The sequence below is a fragment of the Equus przewalskii genome, chromosome 9 (genome assembly GCF_037783145.1).
Source record: "Equus przewalskii isolate Varuska chromosome 9, EquPr2, whole genome shotgun sequence".
Taxonomy (NCBI): domain Eukaryota; kingdom Metazoa; phylum Chordata; class Mammalia; order Perissodactyla; family Equidae; genus Equus; species Equus przewalskii.
This window is the reverse complement of record NC_091839.1, coordinates 77,365,107-77,385,830: the sequence shown is the minus strand read 5'-3', so window position 1 is coordinate 77,385,830 and position 20,724 is coordinate 77,365,107. Positions and strand designations below refer to the sequence as shown.

Genomic DNA, 20,724 nt, shown 5'->3' with positions numbered 1-20,724 from the left:
TTTTGGTATTTTTTCCAGGCTTCTTGTTTTTCCACTTTTTCATTTATCATTACTTCCTTCTTAAGCCAGTATTTTGGTAACTTCCAGGCAAGCGCATGATGGCAGCTGCTGAGTATGCAGCTTCCTCAAAGACACAAGGGACTAGAATGTGCCCTTAAGGACCACAGATCATTTGATGAGTCATGGTTTCCTAGCTATCTGTGTAGCCAGAGTAAATCCAGAGAAAATTGGGGGCACACTGCCAACCTCTGAAGAAGTACTGGGTTATTTGCATTTGAGATGAAGACGGAAGAACTGAGATAAAAGTTGGGTCATTTTATCTAAGAACAAAGTCGATGCTGTCGTCGGTCATGCAGCCAGCATGTTGTGGGACTTAGAGTTGCCAGTTCGTGTGTGGTTACGTTTGTCTAATACGAGCTCAACACAGGTCCAGAGAACAGCATTACTGGGAATATTGTACTACCACATGGAATATCTTCCCGGGAATAATAGACTACTTCATGAAATGGTAGTCCATTCTGGGGGTCCTGGAGCTCCGGGCCCTCTCCATGTATGGGATGCCATGTAATGGATTTCCAGAGCCTGCGGTATCCAATCTCCTTGCACCAGTCGGATTATTGGGGATTTGCCCTTCCTCATCCCACCAAGAGGACTTCAGCTGTATGGACCATGAGGTGACGGAAAAAAGGGATAGTAATGTGCAGACTGAGAGTCCACATGTTGAAAATGCTCACTACTCACCCAACCAGCGTGAACGCACTGCATGTACACCCTTCACCAGTAGGGGGTGACATTGTCTATCTGCTTACTCAAGATCAGACTCTTAGGCGGGGTAAGAGGAAAAAGGAGGGACTGACACCCTGGGGGATTTCTGCTCTAGCTGTCATTCCCACTTCAAACTCGCAGTGGATCTCAGGTTTGGTAACCATTCCTTAGCCGGTGTTTCCTTATCTTCAGTCGTTCACATTTCATCCTAATCATTTTCACTATACTTGCATGGCAACTGTCCTTAAATAAGCCAAGCCCCATGCCAAGAAGTGGTGAACTCATGAATTCTATATCATAGATATGTATTTGTAAATATACCTTAAATAGAGAACTAGTCAAACTACCACACAAGAATATTTCAGGTCTCTCCAGGAGTGGTGAACTCCACCTTGGAAAGTCCAGATTGTTTTAAACTATCCGGAATTTGTCCTGCTCATTCACTTACAACCTGGGACATGGGAACCAATCAAAAGCAGCTGCAGTTATCCTTAGGGGGAAAGCAGATGGTTTTTCTGACCTATCCAAAAAGATGTGTAGAGTCTGTCATTCCCCACAAGAAAACATGAAAAGCGATGCTGCCTGAGACTTGAAGGAAACATCAGCCCATTCAAGGAAAACCAGGCGTCAGCGCCACTGTTACCCTAAACCGATTTCCTGTGACGGTGCCAAAGCCAAAGGGAAACAACTGAGAAGAAAGTAACTGATACGCACATAAGACAAGGTTGAGGGAGGGTTTAAAACATAAATTACAAGTGGCCTGGACTCAGAAATATAGAATACAAATTTCCTGAAACCAGATTAAGGACATTACATTAACTTAAAGAGATTCATTAGGAGGCTGTATACTTACACTGAGGTTTCTAACAATTTCTTCAGAATTAACTGTTTCAAAGGAAAAAAATAAATCACATTACAATGATACTGGATAACTGCAACAAATGTGAACACACAGGGGAATCTGACACATTAATTTATTAATGATTATGATCTGGTAAAATTAAATAAAAAATTATTTCAGCATTTAAGAATGGAAGGAATGTATTTGTACCCAACAACATTAGCTCCTCCCGAAGACTTTACAGACTGACTAACCTCACACAAGGGAATTTCTCACTTGCTTCTGTGTGGTCTTCCCAAGAAGTCAGAAGAGTGGCCTGGTAATCCCCACCTCCTCAGAATCGGGGGCCATGGTTACTTACTTTAAGGTTTACCTTTTTGTTCCATATGGGCATCTTCATACTTACAGCTATAAAAGTCTTGAGGCACATTATAAGCCCTGATGCGGGGGGCAGGCCCTTCATACATGTAGAAGTTTATTTGGGGAAAATAATCAGTCATATATTCCACTTTGTCACAATAAGTCTGATCCATTCCTGGAAAAGAAATTATTCCCTGAATGTATATAGATGGTAGCAACTGGTTGTCTTTGATCATGTCAAATTGAAGACACTTTATGTCACAGATCAATGAAACAGAATTGAAAACCCAGAAATACAACCACACATCTAATCTTCAACAAAGGAGCCAAGAACATACAGTAGAGAAAAGAAAGTCTCTTCAATAAATGTGTTGGGAGAACTGGACAGCAACATGCAAAAGGACGAAAGTAGACAATTATCTTACACCACACACAAAAATTAACTCAAAATGGAATAAAGACTTGAATGTAAGACCTGAAACCATAAAACTCCTTGAAGAAAATATAGGTAGTACACTCTTCGACATCAGTCTTAGCAGCATCTTTTTGAATGCCATGTCTACTTGGGCACGGGAAACAAAAGAAAAAATAAACAAATGGGATTAGATCAGACTAAAGAGCTTCTGCAAGGCAAAGGAAACCATGAACAAAACAAAAAAAACAACCCACCAACTGGGAGAAAATATTTACAAATCATGTATCTGACAAAGGGTTAATAGCCAAAATATATAAAGAACTCATACAACTCAGCAACAACAAAAAAACAAATAACCTGATCAAAAAATGGGCAGAGGAGATCAACAGACATTTTTCCAAAGAAGATATACAGATGAGCAACAGGCAAATGAAAACATGTTCAACATCACTAATTATTAGGGAAATGTAAACAAAAACTAAAATATTACCTTACATCTATTAGAAGGGCTATAATCACCAAGACAAAAAAATAACAAATTTTGGAGAGGTTGTAGAGACAGGAACCCTTCTACACTGCTGGTGGGATTGCAAACTGATGCAGCCACTGTGGAAAACACCATGGAGATTTCTCAAAAAATTAAAAATAGAAATACTATATGATCCAGCTATCCCACTACTAGGTATTTATCTAAGAACTTGAAATCAACAATTCAAAGAGACTTATGCACCCCTATGTTCACTGCAGCATTATTCACAATAGCCAAGATGTGGAAGCAACCAAAGCGCCCATGAACTGATGAATAGATAAAGAAGATGTGGTATATACATACAATGGAATACTACTCAGCCACAAAAAAGAGGAAATCATCCTATTTGCAACAACATGGACCTTGAGACCTTGAGGGTATTTTCTTAAGCAAAATAAGCCAAACAGAGAAAGATAAACACCTTATGATTTCACTCATATATAGAAGATAAACAAACACATGGATAAGGAGAACAGAGTAGTGGTTACCAGAGGGCAAGGGGGCTGGAGGTGGGTGAAAGGGACAAAGGGGCACATATATATGTTGACGGATAAAAATTAGACTATTGGTGGTGAGCACGATGTAGTCTATACAGAAACTGATATATAATAATGTACACCTGAAATTACACAATGTTATAAAACAATATGACCTCAATGAAATAATTGGAAAAAAAGCACATAGTTCAACACTGATTTGTGACTAAAATAATTTAAGATAAATCATTACTCTAGATAATTACTCAGTAGCAGGTTAAAAAATATTGACCCCAAAAGAGAAAAAGAAAAGATGGGGCCAGTCCGGTGGCGCCGTGGTTAAGTGCGCACATTCTGCGCTTCTGTGGCCCAGGGTTTGCCGGTTCAGATCCCAGGTGCGGACATGGCACCGCTTGGCAAGCCATGCTGTGGTAGGTGTCTCCAATATAAAGTAGAGGAAGATGGGCATGGATGTTAGCTCAGGGCCAGCCTTCCTCAGCAAAAAGAAGAGGATTGGCAGCAGTTAGCTCAGGGCTAATCTTCCTCAAAAAAAAGAAAAAGAAAAAGAAAAGAAAAGAAAAGAAGAATCAAAGAGGAGGGCATAGACAGTAGTACCAATTAAACATTAAAATAAAATACACTCTATGTAACTATAACTGAGAAAAATATACTGAGAAAGATTCACATTTTGGAAAAATTCTTCTCACTGGCATTCCTAGGCCATTACTATTTTTGGATGACTTATTAAACAAACAAAAACAACCCATTCTTATCTCAAACCATGATACAAGATAAAAATTCTTTTTGAAAAAAAATTTAAAAAATAATACACAGGACATGGTAAAACCACGGAATATAGTAAACTGCAGCCAATCCATGTGAGTGAAACACCGCTGAAAATATCGCCCAAAAGCCCTTGTTATGATTGAATAACAACCCAATCACATCCCTGTTCAGTACTACTAAGCCCATTTTTACAGAAAATTAAGTGTATGAATGGATGTTAGAATAATTGAACTAGAAATTTTAATTTTAGTCCTCTATTTATCACAACCCACAACTAAATTTATTCTTTGCTTATCCAAGAGCTTCTAGGTGCAGAAGTACAGAATTTAAAATAGCATTATTATTAATGTCTGCTCCCTGAAGTGATAAGATGGAATCAACGCTAAAATATGATGTAAAAAAAGGCATACCATGGTCAGCCACAAGGATTATATTGACACAATTGTCTAAATTCCGCTGCTTCAGGCCTTCCATCAACATTCCTAAAGCGTTATCTACCAACTGCAATGCTTGAATTACCTAAGGAAAAAAGAAACTGGAGTTCAGATTGTCTCCATGAATTACAGTTTAATTAACCAAATCATTATCTAATCGAGTGAAAATTAAACACGTTTCCTTCCCTGAATTGTTGGGCTTTGAAATAAGACATCAGAGTCCAGCACCCACACTACTACATTCACCAAATACCAATTCCCTAAATTTCTACAAATGAAAAAATTAAACCATGTTCTCTACAAAGGAAGATAGACTACTAGGCCATAAATATCTGAGAAAAATGTTCATAGTCAGCAAACATTATTCAACCGCAAAGGTTTTCATGATAATGACCAGTGTTGGGGAGTGGGGTCACAGACTGTTCTATAGGAGCTTAAATGGTTGCCCATGGTCTGGAGGCTCATGTGACAATGTGTAACCAGAGAGTTAAAAAGGGGCAGACCCTGGAACCTAATAATTCTACTTCTGGGCATTTGCCCTAAGTAACACTTAGAATACAAATGGAGATTTACAAACAAGGATGTTCATCACAATATTTATTCATCATTTAAATACAAAAAAAGCATAAATTATTCCACATTCTTAAGAAAGCATACTCAACAACCCTTCAAAAATATTTTGTAAAGAACATGGCATAGGAAAATGCTCACAATACAATGCCAAACATAAAAAATTAAAACCAAACTATAGAAGCAATCATAGACATTGCAGAAGCCTTACTTTGTTTTAAAAGGTATTTACCATTTCTTAGTAAAGGCACATGCACAGAAAATGAACAGGAAATATGTCAAAAACATATTAACAGTGGTTGTCTCTGAATGGTGAATTGGAATTCATTTTTATTGTTTACATTCTTTTGTGTTTTTAAATTTTTCTACACTTTATCAATATAGCACATTGAACTGACAGGGTTCAAGTGAATACCTTTTACTGACATAATTTTCATTATTATTTTCAGTGAATAAGAAAGTCTAATAGCAGTACGATTGGGAAAAAAACTTTAACGTCCTGTAGTCCTGTTATAACGATTGCCTTTTTTTGAGCGAGAATTTCTCAAGCCAATTACCGTTAAGAGCTTTAGGTTGTTCTCTCACAAAATCCTCACAGCAAACATTCGTGGACGGTGCTGCCAGACTTCTAGTCGTAGAGAGCAGGAAACTTGAGGTTTAAGTTCGGTAACGTGTTCTCGGCCCCACAGTTAATAAAGGACAGAGCAGGACTTGAACTCAAACATCTCTATCTACTGCCAAATCTGTCAACTCCAGCATGCTTTCCTGACCCCCATCCTTAGGGTGACCATGCCCTCTGGTATGCCAGTGAGAGTCACAGTTCCCACCTGTCATCAGGACATAGTTATGTCCCCTGTCACATAACTCCTCCCAACTGCACAAAGAGCCCCTCCTCTGGCCTCTCCCAGCACCCTGGCGTTCTGCTACCACTGGACTCTCCCCACTTTGGAAACCGTCTGTGTGCGTGTCCGCCTCCCCAGGAGAGCATGAGCTCCTGCAAGGAAAGACCACGCAACCGAACTCATCACACGCTTCCTAAGCACACAAAGCCCACACTCTCTAGATGGCACATTTAGGAATGTGAAGTGACTGGGCACCAGCCCCCAACTCTGGCCCAGATGAAGGAAAGGATCAAGAAATCCCCTTAATGGGCAAGGAGTGAGCAGTTTTTTGGATAAGTTCATTACCAGGGATAGAAATGTTTGCAGCTGTGGGGGAAACCAAGTTTGGGTAGAAAACGTGGCCCCTTTCCCTTGGAATCATGATCATTCGCTTTCACAGTGGGCACTGTGGAAGCAGTAAAATCAATCCTGGGATAACGAATTAACTGGGAAGACCTTCAATGAACACTTGTTGTTTCGATCCAGAAGCCCCTTTTTGTAAAATGGAATTCAAGGTTGCAGAGGAACCTGCTACCCGGAAGCTCTATGCAGCACTGACATATCTGTTTTTCAAAAGGCCCAACTTCCTGCCTCTCTGGTTTTACCTCCACTTGCTTCCCCAAAAGTGGAGTTCCTCAGGGCTGGGAAATCCTCCCACCACGGACATGAGCAGCACCAACACTTAAATCAGTCTGTTCTGAATTTCAATCTTCTTTTCAGAAGTGAATTCTTCTTCCCAACCTTTCACTCCATCTGAGATGTAATAACTGGTTTTTCAATAATCAATCACAGCTGACTCTTATTAAAGTATTAGACCATTATTTAAAGTTACTCAAGACCAGTCAGGACATCCTGTGCCTACTTCAACTTCAGTACTAGAGACTCAGTGGAACACATCTGCTATGGAGAAGTTGCTGGTTTCACCCCACTTCAAACGCCTCTCCCATCCCCTCCTGCCCATCCATATCCTCCCACCCTCTAAATCCCCACTTCATAAAGCCTTCTCTGGCTACAGCAGCCCATAATAACCTTCCCGTTTAAACGCTGTTTAAGCGATCAAATTTTCAAAGATTTCTTTTAAAAAAAAGTTGTACATTAACTCATTATTGGCCCTTTCAACATACTTTCTGGCAGTAAAGGCCTCATCTTCTTTGCCCCTAGAAATGCCTAATACAATATTAGAAGCACCAGAAACTGTTAACAGTAGGCCTTAAGGGGCTTGTAGAGCAAGAATAAGAAAAGTGTTGATAACTGAAAACTCTAGAACAAGTTAATAAGCTTTCAACATAGTAAATGAGTCAAAATAAACTAAAATAGCCTTTTTACTTTTAAATTATGTTATATTAACTCTGACATAATTAATTAATTATGTCATAACAACTCTGTTGTTAACAACAACAATGAAGCATGAAGCCCGCCAGTTTCTCCATCATTTTGCCTCTTCTTAACTTTCAAATGAGGCTGGTCTGAAGCCCTCTTCTGTTTCCACTATCCACTCTCTCATCAGCTCATCTCCCCTTTCATGCACCATCGACATGCTGCCAAGCTGTCTGACCTTCACCCACTTTGAGCTTTCAATCCATATTCGATGGCCTTCTGGATATCTTCATGTCACAGGCACATCAATCACATGATCTTCTCCCCCAAGCTTATCTCCCTTCAGAGGTCTTATTAACCTAAGTGGAACCACCTGCCTGCTTCTGGTGGAAACCTGGAATGATCCATACCCGGTCACCCGTCTCACACCACATCATGGCAAGACCAGCTCCTGAATGAAGCTCAAATGCACCTTCTTCCATCCATGATGGTTGCCACTACCCCAGTCCAAGTCACTACAATCTCTTTTCTGGAATGCTGCAAAAGCTAACTTGTCTATCCCCATTTTCTTTTGCTCCTTCCAACCCATTCTTCTGCACAATATAAGTGATCTGTAAATACACACAGATCTGATCATGTCACTGCCCTGATCAAAATGCCTCAATGCTTCCCATTGCACTTTGTATGGCCCATAAGGACCCGCATGATTTGGTGCCTGCCTCCTTCTCTAGGCATCCTCTGAGCCCTCTCCCTGGGATCACAATGCTCCAGACACTGGGGGGAGATAGTACTCATCTAGCAATTCGAACAGTACCTGACACTGAGTAGCACGCAGCAAGGGTTAGCTGCTATTCTTATTCTTACCACTATCTTGCTGTCCATGTATCTCGCCATCTGTCCATTTGTTCATTTTCTGTGTTCCTCTAATGTGCTCAACTCCTCCCTCAATCGGGTCATTGGTGATCTTTCTTCCTTTTTGTTATTCAGAGGAGAACTTTCTAACCAGCCCCACACTAGGTTAGGACCTCCTCCAAGACCTCTCAGGGCACCCTGCTTTTTTCCTTTGCAGCACTTTTCAAAATTATACTTAAAATTTATCTGGGTGCTAACCTGGAGCACTGAACAGAAGAAAAAGATATCGTGCCTAATCCTGTCAGCTGTACAGTTCAGACAAATGCAGACTGTAGAGTCCCCTCTCAAGGAATTAATCATATCAAATACAGATAACAATCGAAAGAGAAAAGAAGAAATGGGGACTATGCTTCAGATATTTCCTAAGCCGTTCACCTTTAGAATAACCTGATTAAGTGTTGAATCCTGTGATGCAGTGCGTGGTGTTGGAATACAAAGGAGTCTAAAGAGTTAAAGTGGTCAGACTTGAGCAGGGCCTTTCATTAAGAAGCATTTGGGCTTAAAGGGAAAGAAGAAGAAGGGCATTTCTGATAAACTGCAAAGTCGTGCTCCCAGAATAAATATGCTTGCATTCCCATTGAGGACGATGGTGAAGTGAGTTTCCATGGGGTAGGCAAATGCCATATTCATGGGGACCTTTGCAGCATTGCGTCATATCGAAGACAAAATAGGCTTCAGTGGATTTTAGAACAGAGATGACATTTTTTCTCTTAAGTAATATTTAAGGACTATATTTCTGTAGTAAAAGTGTAACAAAATGGCTTATATAGTGAAGAAACTAATATTAAAAAGTCTACTTCAGTTATAATGGTGGCCCAGGAGGGGAATAACTCTGCCTGAGGCAATAATGTCTTAAGTTCAATTACAAGGCGCTTATAAATGAAACTGTACGAACAGACAGCTGGGTATTCCACCATGCACTTGCAGGGGACCCTGCTTGCAATGGGCTGCACTAACATGTTAATTTGGCCCATGCAGTATCTAGCCTTGATGTGATCATTGTATAAATAACAGCACTACATCAAAGTACGTAGTCAATAATTGTTTATAAAATGTGTCAAAATGTGGGTAATAAGGCAGATATTCCTTTTTAGACTTAACTACTTTATCAAATACATTTGTATTCATTGGGAATTATAGAACATCATTTTCTTTTGTGGGTTAGGGCTAGATGATGTAACACTTGTTTTCAAAATACTTACTGCGGCACTGACTGGTCCTTTTTCATGTCCTGCGGAATCAGGCTGTTCCACATACAGGGTATAAAAATCGGGTCTAGGGATGAAATTGAAACAGAGAAAGACATCAGTTTGAAATAAACGTACAGGTTGGATTGGGGATTTTGTAGATCTAGAGCTTTGTGGCTGTTTCCTTCTCTCTTTCTCTGGCCTCCATCTCTTCATCTGGGTCCAGTGGTTCCACTTGCCCCAGTGGGGATTGCCTCCTGATGGGGATTAAATACGACATTCTGGGATGTGAGCATTGGTCTGACTCAGTAATGAAAATATGTCTTGTTCTTACTGGTAAGACTTCTCTTGATGTGCCTCAGCACTTCATATTTCTGGGTTTCTGACTTTTTGCTGATTCTGTTCTGCCCCTCCTTTAAATTTCCTTTAAATGTTTGGTTTCAGATGCACTGTTGACCTGGCACTCTCTTTCAGGATGCCCTGACCCAGCCTGTTGCCATGGCCTTGCCCTGGCACCCCTGGCTCCTTGAGTCAGTCCTCATGACTGACTGTCAGATCCACCTCGGTCCTGCTCCCAGTCCATATCTTGTGGTGGTAGTTGCCTCTGCTCTCTGGTACTTGCTCTATCTCTCTTGTCCCATCATGTCAACCACACTCTCAAGAGCAAAAAGTCAACTGCTCTCAGAAATAATTCTTGAGCATTGCCCATTAAAAAGAAATGCCAAGTTTTTTTCAAAAATGGTCATTTAAAGTAAAGAAATAATTTTATTTTACACCTGCAAATATCCCACTGTGCCAGTACTTCTCTGACACTAGATATTACCTTTCAGCTTTGGGCAGGTCCAGCCAGGTTAGCAATGTAGAGATCCTCTCTTCATATGGGACACTACTGAAAATGGCAAATAATTTAAAAAAATCAATCAAGTCAAGAATAATTCCATTATATTCCTGCTCAGGAAGGCAGGTTGATATTTTCAGATATTCATTTTGTGTTCATATGTGAACAAAATACTGAAATGGATTCAGTATGACTCAAAGGAGTCCCTGTTTTCCCTACTTTAATATATAAAGTATATAGAGACCCACTTGCTTCACATAAACTAATCTATGTTTTTTTCTTTCCTTCTCATCCTTCCCTCCCTCAGTTTTCCCCCAACTAAAATAAGAGGCCATTAATTATTATCCATTCCTTCGATTTGTTTATTTTTATTCATTTCATTCATTTTTGCACTTAAGTATGTTGAGCATGTATTGCCAGTCACTATTTGATCATTTTAAACAGAATTTATCAGGAACAAACCCAAGGCATTTTCCTTTCTGGAGATTACATTCACTAGCAGGAAGACAAACAATAAACAATAAACCCAACACATAAATAAATTATACAGAGCATTAACAGGTGAGAAAAAAGAGAGAGACTAGAGCAGAGAAAGGGGCACTGAGAAAGGGGCCTTGAATTTGAGATCTTAGTGTGATCAGGCTAAGACAACGTTTAGAAGGTAATTTTGAGCAATGGCCTGAAGGAGGGTTGGCGGTGGGCTGTGGATGGATACCTGGAGTGAGAGGGTGCAGCCCGCACAAAGGCCCTACAGCAGAAGCGAGCCTGGAGTGTGGAGGCCACCAAGGAGGTCAGCGTGGCTGGAGCAGAGTGAGCACCGGGAGGAGGAGTGGGAGAGGAGGTCTGACAGGCAGGGGCACAGTCAGGGTCAGACCACGAAGGGCCTTGTGGGCTTTTACTCTGAGTGAAAGGAGGCCATTGAAGTTTTAGTGCCAAAGAGTGTCATAGCTGGAGTTGTTTTTTTAATTAACCATCTGGCTGGTAGATTGAGAATTGTTTATAGCGGATGAGAACAGAAGCAGGGAGTCGTGTAAAGAGGCGACACCAGGAAGACAGGCAAAAGATGATGACACCCCAAACCAGAGTGTTAATGCTGGAGGTAACAGAAAGTTCTCAGGCTGCACATATGTTGAATTAGAGCCACAAGCATTTACTGTCAGACTGGATGACGGATGCAAGAGTGAGGAATCAATAATGACTATAAGATTTTTGGTCCCCAAACCGGAAGAATAGAATTACCACCAAGATTAAGACGGAAAAAATCCTAATCATTCCTGCATAGACAGGGAAATATCTACAAGTGCTTCACTACCTGTTGTAAACCATATATAAGGAAGGAAAGGAGCCATTTATAGCCACGTCTGATCCTGGCCAAAAGTAGGTGCCAGCTTTTAAACCTTGATTCATTGCTGTCAGCCAGACCTACAGGAAGAGAAAATTTAAGATAAATGGAAGTCAAGAGAATAATCAGTTTGGGTAGACATGGTGCCACTTATTAGAAACTGAACAATATTAACAATTGCAAGATTTATTTAATTATTAAAATTTATTTAAATTATTGAAAATTTGTCTTTGTATCAGTTAACTATCCAGGAATCCACCCCAAAATCAAAAATGTAGTAATGTAGTAAGAGGGAAAATCACTCTTTCAAATTGGTAAAATTGTATAGTTTCTCTTTCCTTTGTAAAGAATGAGGAAAAAAGTTAACAGATAATCTTTCCAAGTAACTTCCAGATTAATATGTTTATAATACAACATACAAGTTTCAAGAAAAGGCTGTTTAGATAAAATAACTGTTTAAAATGAACTATAAATGTTTACAAGATTCAAATTATTACTATAAGTAGTGGTGACACGCTTTCCCACCCACAGCCCTTAGAAATTAGAAAGATAATGTAAAACTCAAACTGGAGAGAGAAGAGTGACCTGCTGTCACATTGGAAAATGGAAGTTACTTTGGTGCCACATGTAGAAGGCTACATACTGGTTGTCCATGCCACCAAGCTGGATCATTTTTCTCCACTGAAGAAAGTGAAAAACTCTTATTGAGGTTTACATCATACATATTATTGTCAATGATGCCATGTGATTCTGGATATAAGCCCTAAAAAGATCATTTCAAAACAAGATTTAAGATAAAATATTAATAAAACACCTATTTAAATTGAAACATAAGATCTATAACTCATATCTTGGAAGGATGTCATATATCTTTCAATATAAAACTCCTGGATCTAAACCCAAATATACATATATATATATGGTTTATAGCAGCAAATGAACAATATTAGGCAGACGGTTTGTGTTGGTGGTGTTAATATACCTCTTGTGTGATTAAGAATTATTTGTGAATTAAAATTACCCATATTACAATAATGATTAGCCACTGGTTATGTTGGCAATAATAGCAAGAAATTTACTACATAGAAGCTCTTAAGTATCAAATATCCTGGCTAAATGGGTTCAAGTGTGTTCCAGCACTTTAAAAGGGAGGCTGCCAAGACTCCATCTCCACCCTCCCATCCACTTATCCCTCAATCCAATCATTCCTTCAATCCAATCACAAATATTCACTCAATCATTCCACACATTCTCTATGCCTATGATATCTCATGCAGTGGTAACTACTTTTAGATGGATTTCAGGGTTATTATTTCAGAACATTAGTATATATATTAATACGAATACATCTACTCTCATACAGTAAATGAATAGCACTCACATAATCCCTTATTTATATATACATACATGTGCATATGTATTATGTATGCATATTGTCATACGGATGTATGTATACAGTCGATCCTTGTTATCCGCTGCAGTGATGTTCTATAAGGTTGCTGCCAACGCTAAACAGCGGACATGGAAGCATTGCTCCAAGGGAGAACACAGGGCTGGGCTTCTGCGAGCCTCTGGTCACATTTCTGCGTACTGATCAATACACAACCTTGTTTTACGAGTATTTCTGTTTAAAGGTCCCTTATTTAGGAGACATTGTTGGTTCACAATGACTCAGGCCTGAATGGAGCTTATCTAGTGCACGCGTTTCCTCTGTATGCACATCACAGCCTCCTGCTCACAGGAACACTGGACAGCACGTCAGCGCTATGCTAGAGGGCCGTTTTAAAGAGCAAAACCACCAATAAAACGAACATGTGAGAAACATGGCACTAAACAGACAACACCCTATGAAAGCAACATTTGTTTACAGTGTGAGAGCTAAAGCAAGAAGGCAGAGTGTCACCTTGTTAGACCCCAGCTGGGAACATACAAGCTGGGCAACTCGAATTTTTTGCCGCTCTGTGAATGTCCACAAATGACTATGAATAGGTCGTAAGTATTGATTTTGGGGTTACAAATGAATTTTAATGAGTTGGTAAATCTGCAAATATATAATCTGCAAATATGTACATATATTTGTGTGTATATATATGTGTATATATATATACACACATATACATACACACATACATACATATAATATACATACACATATATACATCTATACATACATATTTACTAGGGTTAAAATTTCAATAAGTTATAGTTACTGCTTGACAGTAATGAAAGACTAAATGCAAAGTGGTAAAGACTCAATAAAGGCCTTGGCAGAGGCTTCCTTAAGTTGTGTTCTAAATCTATGTGTTAACAAAATTTTCCTTTGAGTTCATTTCAGTTGTTTCACTTTTGTCTTTTTCTACATCAAGGAGAATTTACTTGCTTTATCTAAAGAGACATAAGCAGCATCAATTCATTGGTGAAACAGAATCCTTTATCAAGTTACATAGAACGAAAAGACTAAGAAAGGAAGAAATTCCCCACATCAAAGAGGCTGTCCTCATGCATAGCCTGCCCTTCCCAGCAGACTTTCAAATGAGTGGAGGCAAATCAAAAGATCAGAGGAAAATGGTATTTGTCACATCCAAGAGGCCACCTGGCCTCACACACAGTGCATTAGCCTAACGCTGGGACACTCCCTTGTCATTAACTCCACACAGACCTGGATCGGCCTCACACCTACACGCTCCTGCCCAGCCCGAAGTAAGCCTCAAACTGTCACCACATGCGCTTGTGAATGTGAGCCTGGGGCATGGCCGTGGCTGCCTGGGCACCTCTGGTGGGGTCAGTCGCCTGCCTGGGCCTCAGTCTTCCGCTGGGTCAAGCACTTACCGTGACAATGGTGTAGTGATTAGGGAAGGTTTTGGTTGGATAGACAGGTCTCAGGTATTTTGAATGAATTCCACATGTTTCTGCAACAAAGTAGAGTGGGAAATTAAGGGGTTACTTCCTCAGAAGTTTGTCAGATAACTAAAAATCTGAACGGGAAAGTTTCCCAGAGAAATAGAAATCTACCGAATGGATTGAAGATGGAAAGAGGTGGAAATTCTGGCACCTAGAACTCCTCCATTCCAAGGAATGTGAGTTTTTAGGGGCGGAGTGAGCTAAATCACAAGAACACACTGACATTTCCACTGCAGCAGTGAAATACGAGACATTTCCCACTCCAAAATCATGTTAACTCTAATTCTGAAAGAAGCTTCACCATTATAGATTAGATCCACATTTAAAAAAAAAACGGAAAGTGATTGTTGTTCAGAAAAGGACACACTGTGCAGCTTGACATAACGAATGTCTTCTCAAACAGGCTTGGAGCTGGTCTCCTTCCCAGTCTCTACTTCAGTGTTCCCAATATGATCCAGGAATTTCCTCCTTCAGAATCTTCTTGGCCCCATATCAAGTCTACTAAACAGGACTCTGCTGGGGTTGGGGGTGGAGGTGGGTGGAAGGTGGAAGAAAGGGAGCTCATGTCTAACGACATGTCTAACAAGCACCCCAAGTGGTTCTGACGTCCTTCAGTTTGTGGCCTGCTCTAGGGCTTGAATCATAGGTAAAATTAAAGACTAACATAAGCTTTTTTCTTTTCTTTTGTAGTCAATATCGCCAAAATTAAACCATGTCCTCAATCAGGGAAAGACACATTTAATATTGTTAAGAAGTTATATAAGATAATAAAAATGACATCCGTCCCACTTATATAATTAAAGGAATTTAAGTAGGGAAAAAATCATACAAGAAACAGAGATATAAAGTCAGTTTCTGTTTTTATTTCCTTGAAACATGGCTTACGCAAATTCTTAAATGCCTAAAGGCACAGGGTATAAAAGAAAATACTAAGCTCCCAGTGTTGTGAAAACATCACACCTCCCTAGTAAGGATGTCCTACACAGGACACACCTGCTGCCTATCCACGGACTCAGGCTGCCATGTCGGATCAACCGTCTGAACCAGAGCCATAGTAGAACAGCTCCCCGAAAGCAAGATCTTCTACCATTGTTTCTTCCAGGTTTTAGTAATCTAAATTATGACTGAAAGGAATAATTCTGGAAGGACACTTTAAACCAATAAGGGTAGCTGCTTCTGCAGAAAAACCCAGAAAGATCAGGAAACACAGAATTTTTTTGTTTGTTGATTTTTTTTACTATATACCCGTTAATGTTGTTTTAAAATGTTTACCATTTACATATTTTACTCCTTAAAAAATCGTGTTTTTAGAAAAGAAAGTACCAACTAAAAAGATATGAAAATATGAATCCAATAAATGTATTTCTAAGGTAACTATGAACTATAAGAAGATGCAGAAGACTAAATGGATGAGTAGGTGAAACAGCTGAAGAACGCACAGACGCAGCAAGCGCAGTACTAGAAGAGAAGTTTATAGTGATCAACATCTACACTGATAAAGAAGAAATTTCAAACAGACAACCTAACTTTACACCTCAAGCATCTAGAAAGACAACAAATGAAACCCAAAGTTAGCAGAAGAAAGGAAACAATGAAGATTATAGCAGAAATAAATGAAACAGAGAATAGAAAGACAATTTTAAAAATCAACAAAATTAAAGTTGGTGTTTTAAAAAGATAAACAAAATTGACAAAGCTTTAGTTGACTAACTGAGAAAAAAAGAGAGAAGACTCAAATCAATAAAATCGGAAATGAAAGAGAAGACATTGCAACCAATTCCACAGAAATAAAAACCATTATGAGACTACTATGAACAGTTATAGCTAACAAACTGGATAACCTAGAAGAAATGGATAAATTCCCAGAGATGTACAACCTACCAAAACTGAATCATGAAGAAACAGAAAGTCTGAACAGACCTATAACTAGTAAGGAAGTTGAATCAGTAATCAAAAATCTTCCAACAAAGAAAAGCCCAGATCCAGACGGCTTCACTCGTGAATTCTACCAAACATTTAAAGAAGAATTAATGTCAATCATTCTAAACTCTTCCAGAAAATTGAAGAGAAGGGAACACTTCCAAAATCATTTTACAAGATCAGCATTACCCTGATACCAAAGCCAGACAAAGACAGCACAAGAAAAGAAAACTACAAGCCAATACCCCTGATGAACATAGATGCAAAAATCTTCAACAAAATACTAGCAAACTGGATTCACCAGCTCATTAAAAGAATCCTACATCATGACCAATTGGGATTTATACCTGGGATGCAAGGATGATTCAACATATGAAAATCAATTGATACAATACACCACATCAACAGAATACAGGATAAAAATCACATGATCATCCCAATAGATGTAGAAAAATTGTTCGATAAAATACAAAACCGTTTCATGATAACAACTCTCAACAAACTTGGAATAGGGGGAAATTACCTCAACATAATAAAAGCTATATGAGGAAAGCCCACATCTAACAGCATACTCAACAATGAAAAACTGAGAGCTTTTCCACTAATATTCAGAAGAAGGCAAGGATGCCCACTCTCACCACATCTTTTTAATATAGTATAGGATGTCCTAGCCAGAACAATTAGCAAGAAAAATAAAAACTCATACAAATCACAAAGGAAGAAGCAAAATTGTCCCTATTTGCAGATGATATGATATTATATATAGAAAACTTAAAGACTTCACACACAAAACTGTTAGAACTAATAGAGGAATTCATTAAAGTTGCAGGGTACAAAATCAGCGTACAAAAATCAGTTGTGCTTCTATAAACTAACAAAGAACTGTGAAAAGGAAATTAGGAAAACAATCCCATTTACAATAACAGCAAAAAGAATAAAACACTTAGGAATAAACTTAACTAAAGAAGTGAAAGATTTTGTACTCTGAACACTATAAAACTTTGATGAAAGAAATTAAAGAAGACATACACAAATGGAAAGACATCATGGATTAGAAGGCTTAATATTGTTAAAAAGTCCCTACTACCCAAAGAGATCTATAGATTCAATGCAATATCTATCAAAATCCCCATGGCGTCTTTTACAAAAAAAGAAAAAACAATCCTAAACTTCTTGTGGAACCACAAAAGTACCTGAATAGTCAAAACAGTCTTGAGAAAGAAGAACAAAGCTAGAGGCATCGCATTTCCTGATTTCAAAATATATTACAAAACTACAGTAATTAAAACAGTATGGTGCCAGCATAAAGATAGACATATACACCAATGGAACAGAATAGAGAGTCCAGAAATAAACCAGCATATATATGGTCACCTGATCCTCAACAAGGATGTCAAGAATACAAAATGAGGAAAGAATAATGTCTTCAACAAACGGTTCTGGGAAAACCAGACGTCCACAAGCAAAAGAGTGAGACCAGACCCTTATCATACACCATAAACAAAGACCAACTCAAAATGAATTAAAGACTCAAATGTAAGACCTGAAACTGTAAAACTCTTAGAAGAAAACATAGGGGGAATGCTTCATGACATTGGTCTTAGTAATGATTCACAGATATGATTCAAAAGCACAGGCAACAAAAGCAAATTAGATTAGTGGGACTATAACAAACTAAAAAGCTTCTGCACAGCAAAGGAAACCATCAAGAGAGTGAAAAAGCAAAATATGGAATGGGAGAAAATATTTGCAAACCATATATCTGATAAAGAGTTAATTTCTAAAATATATCAACTCCTACAGCTCAATAGAAAAAAAACTTATAACCTAATTTAAAAAATGGGCTAAGGACTTGAACAGATGTTTTTCCAGAGAAGACATACAAATGGCCAACAGGTATAAGGAAACATGATAAATGGCACTAAACATCAGGGAAATGCAAATCAAAACTACATGAGATATCACCTTGCACCTGTTAGATGGCTGTTATGAAAAAAACCCAAAAGACAAGTGTTGGTAATGATCAGAAGAAATTACAACCCTTGTACATGGTTGGTGAGAATGCAAAATAGTGCAGCCACTATGAAAAACAGCATGGAGGTTCCTCAAATAATTAAAAATATAACTACCATATGATCCAGCAATCCCACTTCTGGGTATTTATTCAAAAGAACTGAGATCAGGATCCCAAAAAGATATTAACACTCATGCTGAATGCAGCACTATTCACAGTAGCCAAGATGTGGAGACAAACTAAATGTCCATGAAGAGATAAATGGACTTTTTTAGGTGGTTTGTTTGTGTGAATATATATACACACACACGTACAACGGAACTTTAATCAGCCTTAAAAAAGACGGAAATCCTACAATATGCAACCACACAGAAGAACCTTGCAGACATTAAGTGAAATAAGTCCATCACAGAAAAAGAAATACTGCATGATTCCACTCGCATGAGGCATCTGACAGAGTCAACTCACAGAAGCAAAGAATAGAATGGTGGTTTCCAGGGGCTTCAGGGAGGGGAAAATGCAGAGTTGCTAATCAATGGGTATAAAATTTCAGTTACCCAGGGTGAATAAATTCTAAAGATCTGCTGTACAACACTGTGCCTGTAGATAACAACACTGTATCAGACACTTAAAAATCTGTTAAGAGGGTAGATCTAAGGTTAAGTGTTTTTGCCACAGTAAAATTCAAAAAAATATAAATAAAAGGCAGATGGCAAACGGCATCTGCTGTGGAGAATGTGAGTTCTATTTTCCATGAATGTCAGCCTCACTGCTCTAATCTTCACAGCTCTGCACATGCTGCTTGTAGATCCACCTGTTACTACTAATCTTGTTTTATCCTCAGTTTCCCACTGACTTTCCAGGAAGCCTGACTTCTAGTTCCAACAGAATCGCTTCCATCTCACCTGACAGTTTCCTGATCTTGGGCCTGGCCCTTCTTTGTCTGCCCGCACACACACTGACACAAGACAAAGACCTTAGCTCCCCACTAGAGTTGAGTCCCAGAGTCCCCTTAGTCACTGATAGGACTCACTCAGGCTCAGTTTCCAGAATCTCTGTAGCCCAACCCAGGCAGTTTGATGGACACCAGAGATGGGGTCCCAGACTTCCTTAAAGGGATGTCTGCTGTCACATACCTCCCCTCAAGCCTACCATTCCTGGGAGCCCTAATCCCAGCTCTTCCACCATATCCACTCTTGATTGGGCCTCCTAGTAACTAAGAGTCCCTTTTGCCCTGGTAGAGCTGGTTAGTGATGTCTTCACAAGTGAAAGGATTGAGATGTTGTTTGGGTGACTACAGAAAGTAGTTTAAACCTTAGAAAGAGGAAAGCTCTCAATGGTCCAATATTTCATTCGTGTCATTTCCAACTCTCAAAGGGATGAGTGAACCAAATAATTCTACTTCAAAAGGCGTTTAGTACAGCCTGGCTAGTTAACTTCCCTTTTGGACACAGGATTTGATATCCAGATGATCAAGGGAAATGCAGACAAGGAAACAGAAACTGAGAGGTGTCAGTTAACTTTCCAGGGGAAAGTAAATCAGCAGTAAGTGACAGGTCCTGAATTTGGAGCCAGTTCTGGCAGAGCCCCAACATCTGCCTCAAGGAGTGAGGGAGAAGCTGAAGGGACAAAGCACCTTGTGTTGTAGGCAGAAGGAGTTTCCCTTTCTACAACCATGGCATTTTAGAGTTGGAACTAGCAGTAGAAATCCTTAGACCTAATCCTCTCATTTATAAATGAGGAAATGGAGACCCAGAACACATAATCAACTGACTCAGGGCCAAATAGCTATTTTTCAATAATTGGCAGAAACATAAAAATAGGAAACCAGTAAAATTGCTATAAACTTTGAGGACCTTGGAAGGAAAAGAGGGCCTGGTAGAAGTTGGCAGAAAGAGAGGAATTGCAGGAGAGAAGAGTATGGACTCTGGGGCCAACCCTCTGACACTTCATAGCTCTGTGTCCCTGGGGAGTCCATTTCTCTTTATTATTCACTTTATAAAATTGTATGAAGGCCAGTTGCCCTAATGTGGATGTATAACAACATGATAAAGATGATAAAAAAAAAAGGAGTGATTATAGGAATCACTTAAAATCATGCAATGTATACTACATATATATTCTCACAGAATTCCTATCAGGTAGGAGGTGACCATTTCACAGACCAGGAGACTGAGGCACCAATAGGTGAGGTAAACTGGCTCGAGGTCTCACAGCTACTAAGCGGTGGAGCCAG

The 20,724-nt window shown here is 39.2% G+C and overlaps 1 protein-coding gene across 12 annotated transcripts in view; it reads right to left on the bottom strand.

The window, feature by feature from the left end:
- ENPP3 (ectonucleotide pyrophosphatase/phosphodiesterase 3) overlaps positions 1-20,724 on the bottom strand; it is an 88,042-nt gene that overhangs the window by 34,572 nt on the left and 32,746 nt on the right. For 7 of the 12 annotated variants that reach the window (XM_070557157.1, XM_070557156.1, XM_070557154.1 and 4 more), the window contains 8 exons: positions 14,483-14,562; positions 12,297-12,416; positions 11,624-11,733; positions 10,297-10,362; positions 9,489-9,561; positions 4,583-4,691; positions 2,013-2,141; positions 1,619-1,650 (listed from right to left, as the gene is read on the bottom strand). In XM_070557157.1, the coding sequence (XP_070413258.1) occupies positions 1,619-1,650; positions 2,013-2,141; positions 4,583-4,691; positions 9,489-9,561; positions 10,297-10,362; positions 11,624-11,733; positions 12,297-12,416; positions 14,483-14,562 (719 nt within the window). The remainder of the gene's footprint in view (positions 1-1,618; positions 1,651-2,012; positions 2,142-4,582; positions 4,692-9,488; positions 9,562-10,296; positions 10,363-11,623; positions 11,734-12,296; positions 12,417-14,482; positions 14,563-20,724) is intronic. The other 5 variants (XM_070557162.1, XM_070557159.1, XM_070557160.1 and 2 more) reach the window with 1 other exon arrangement.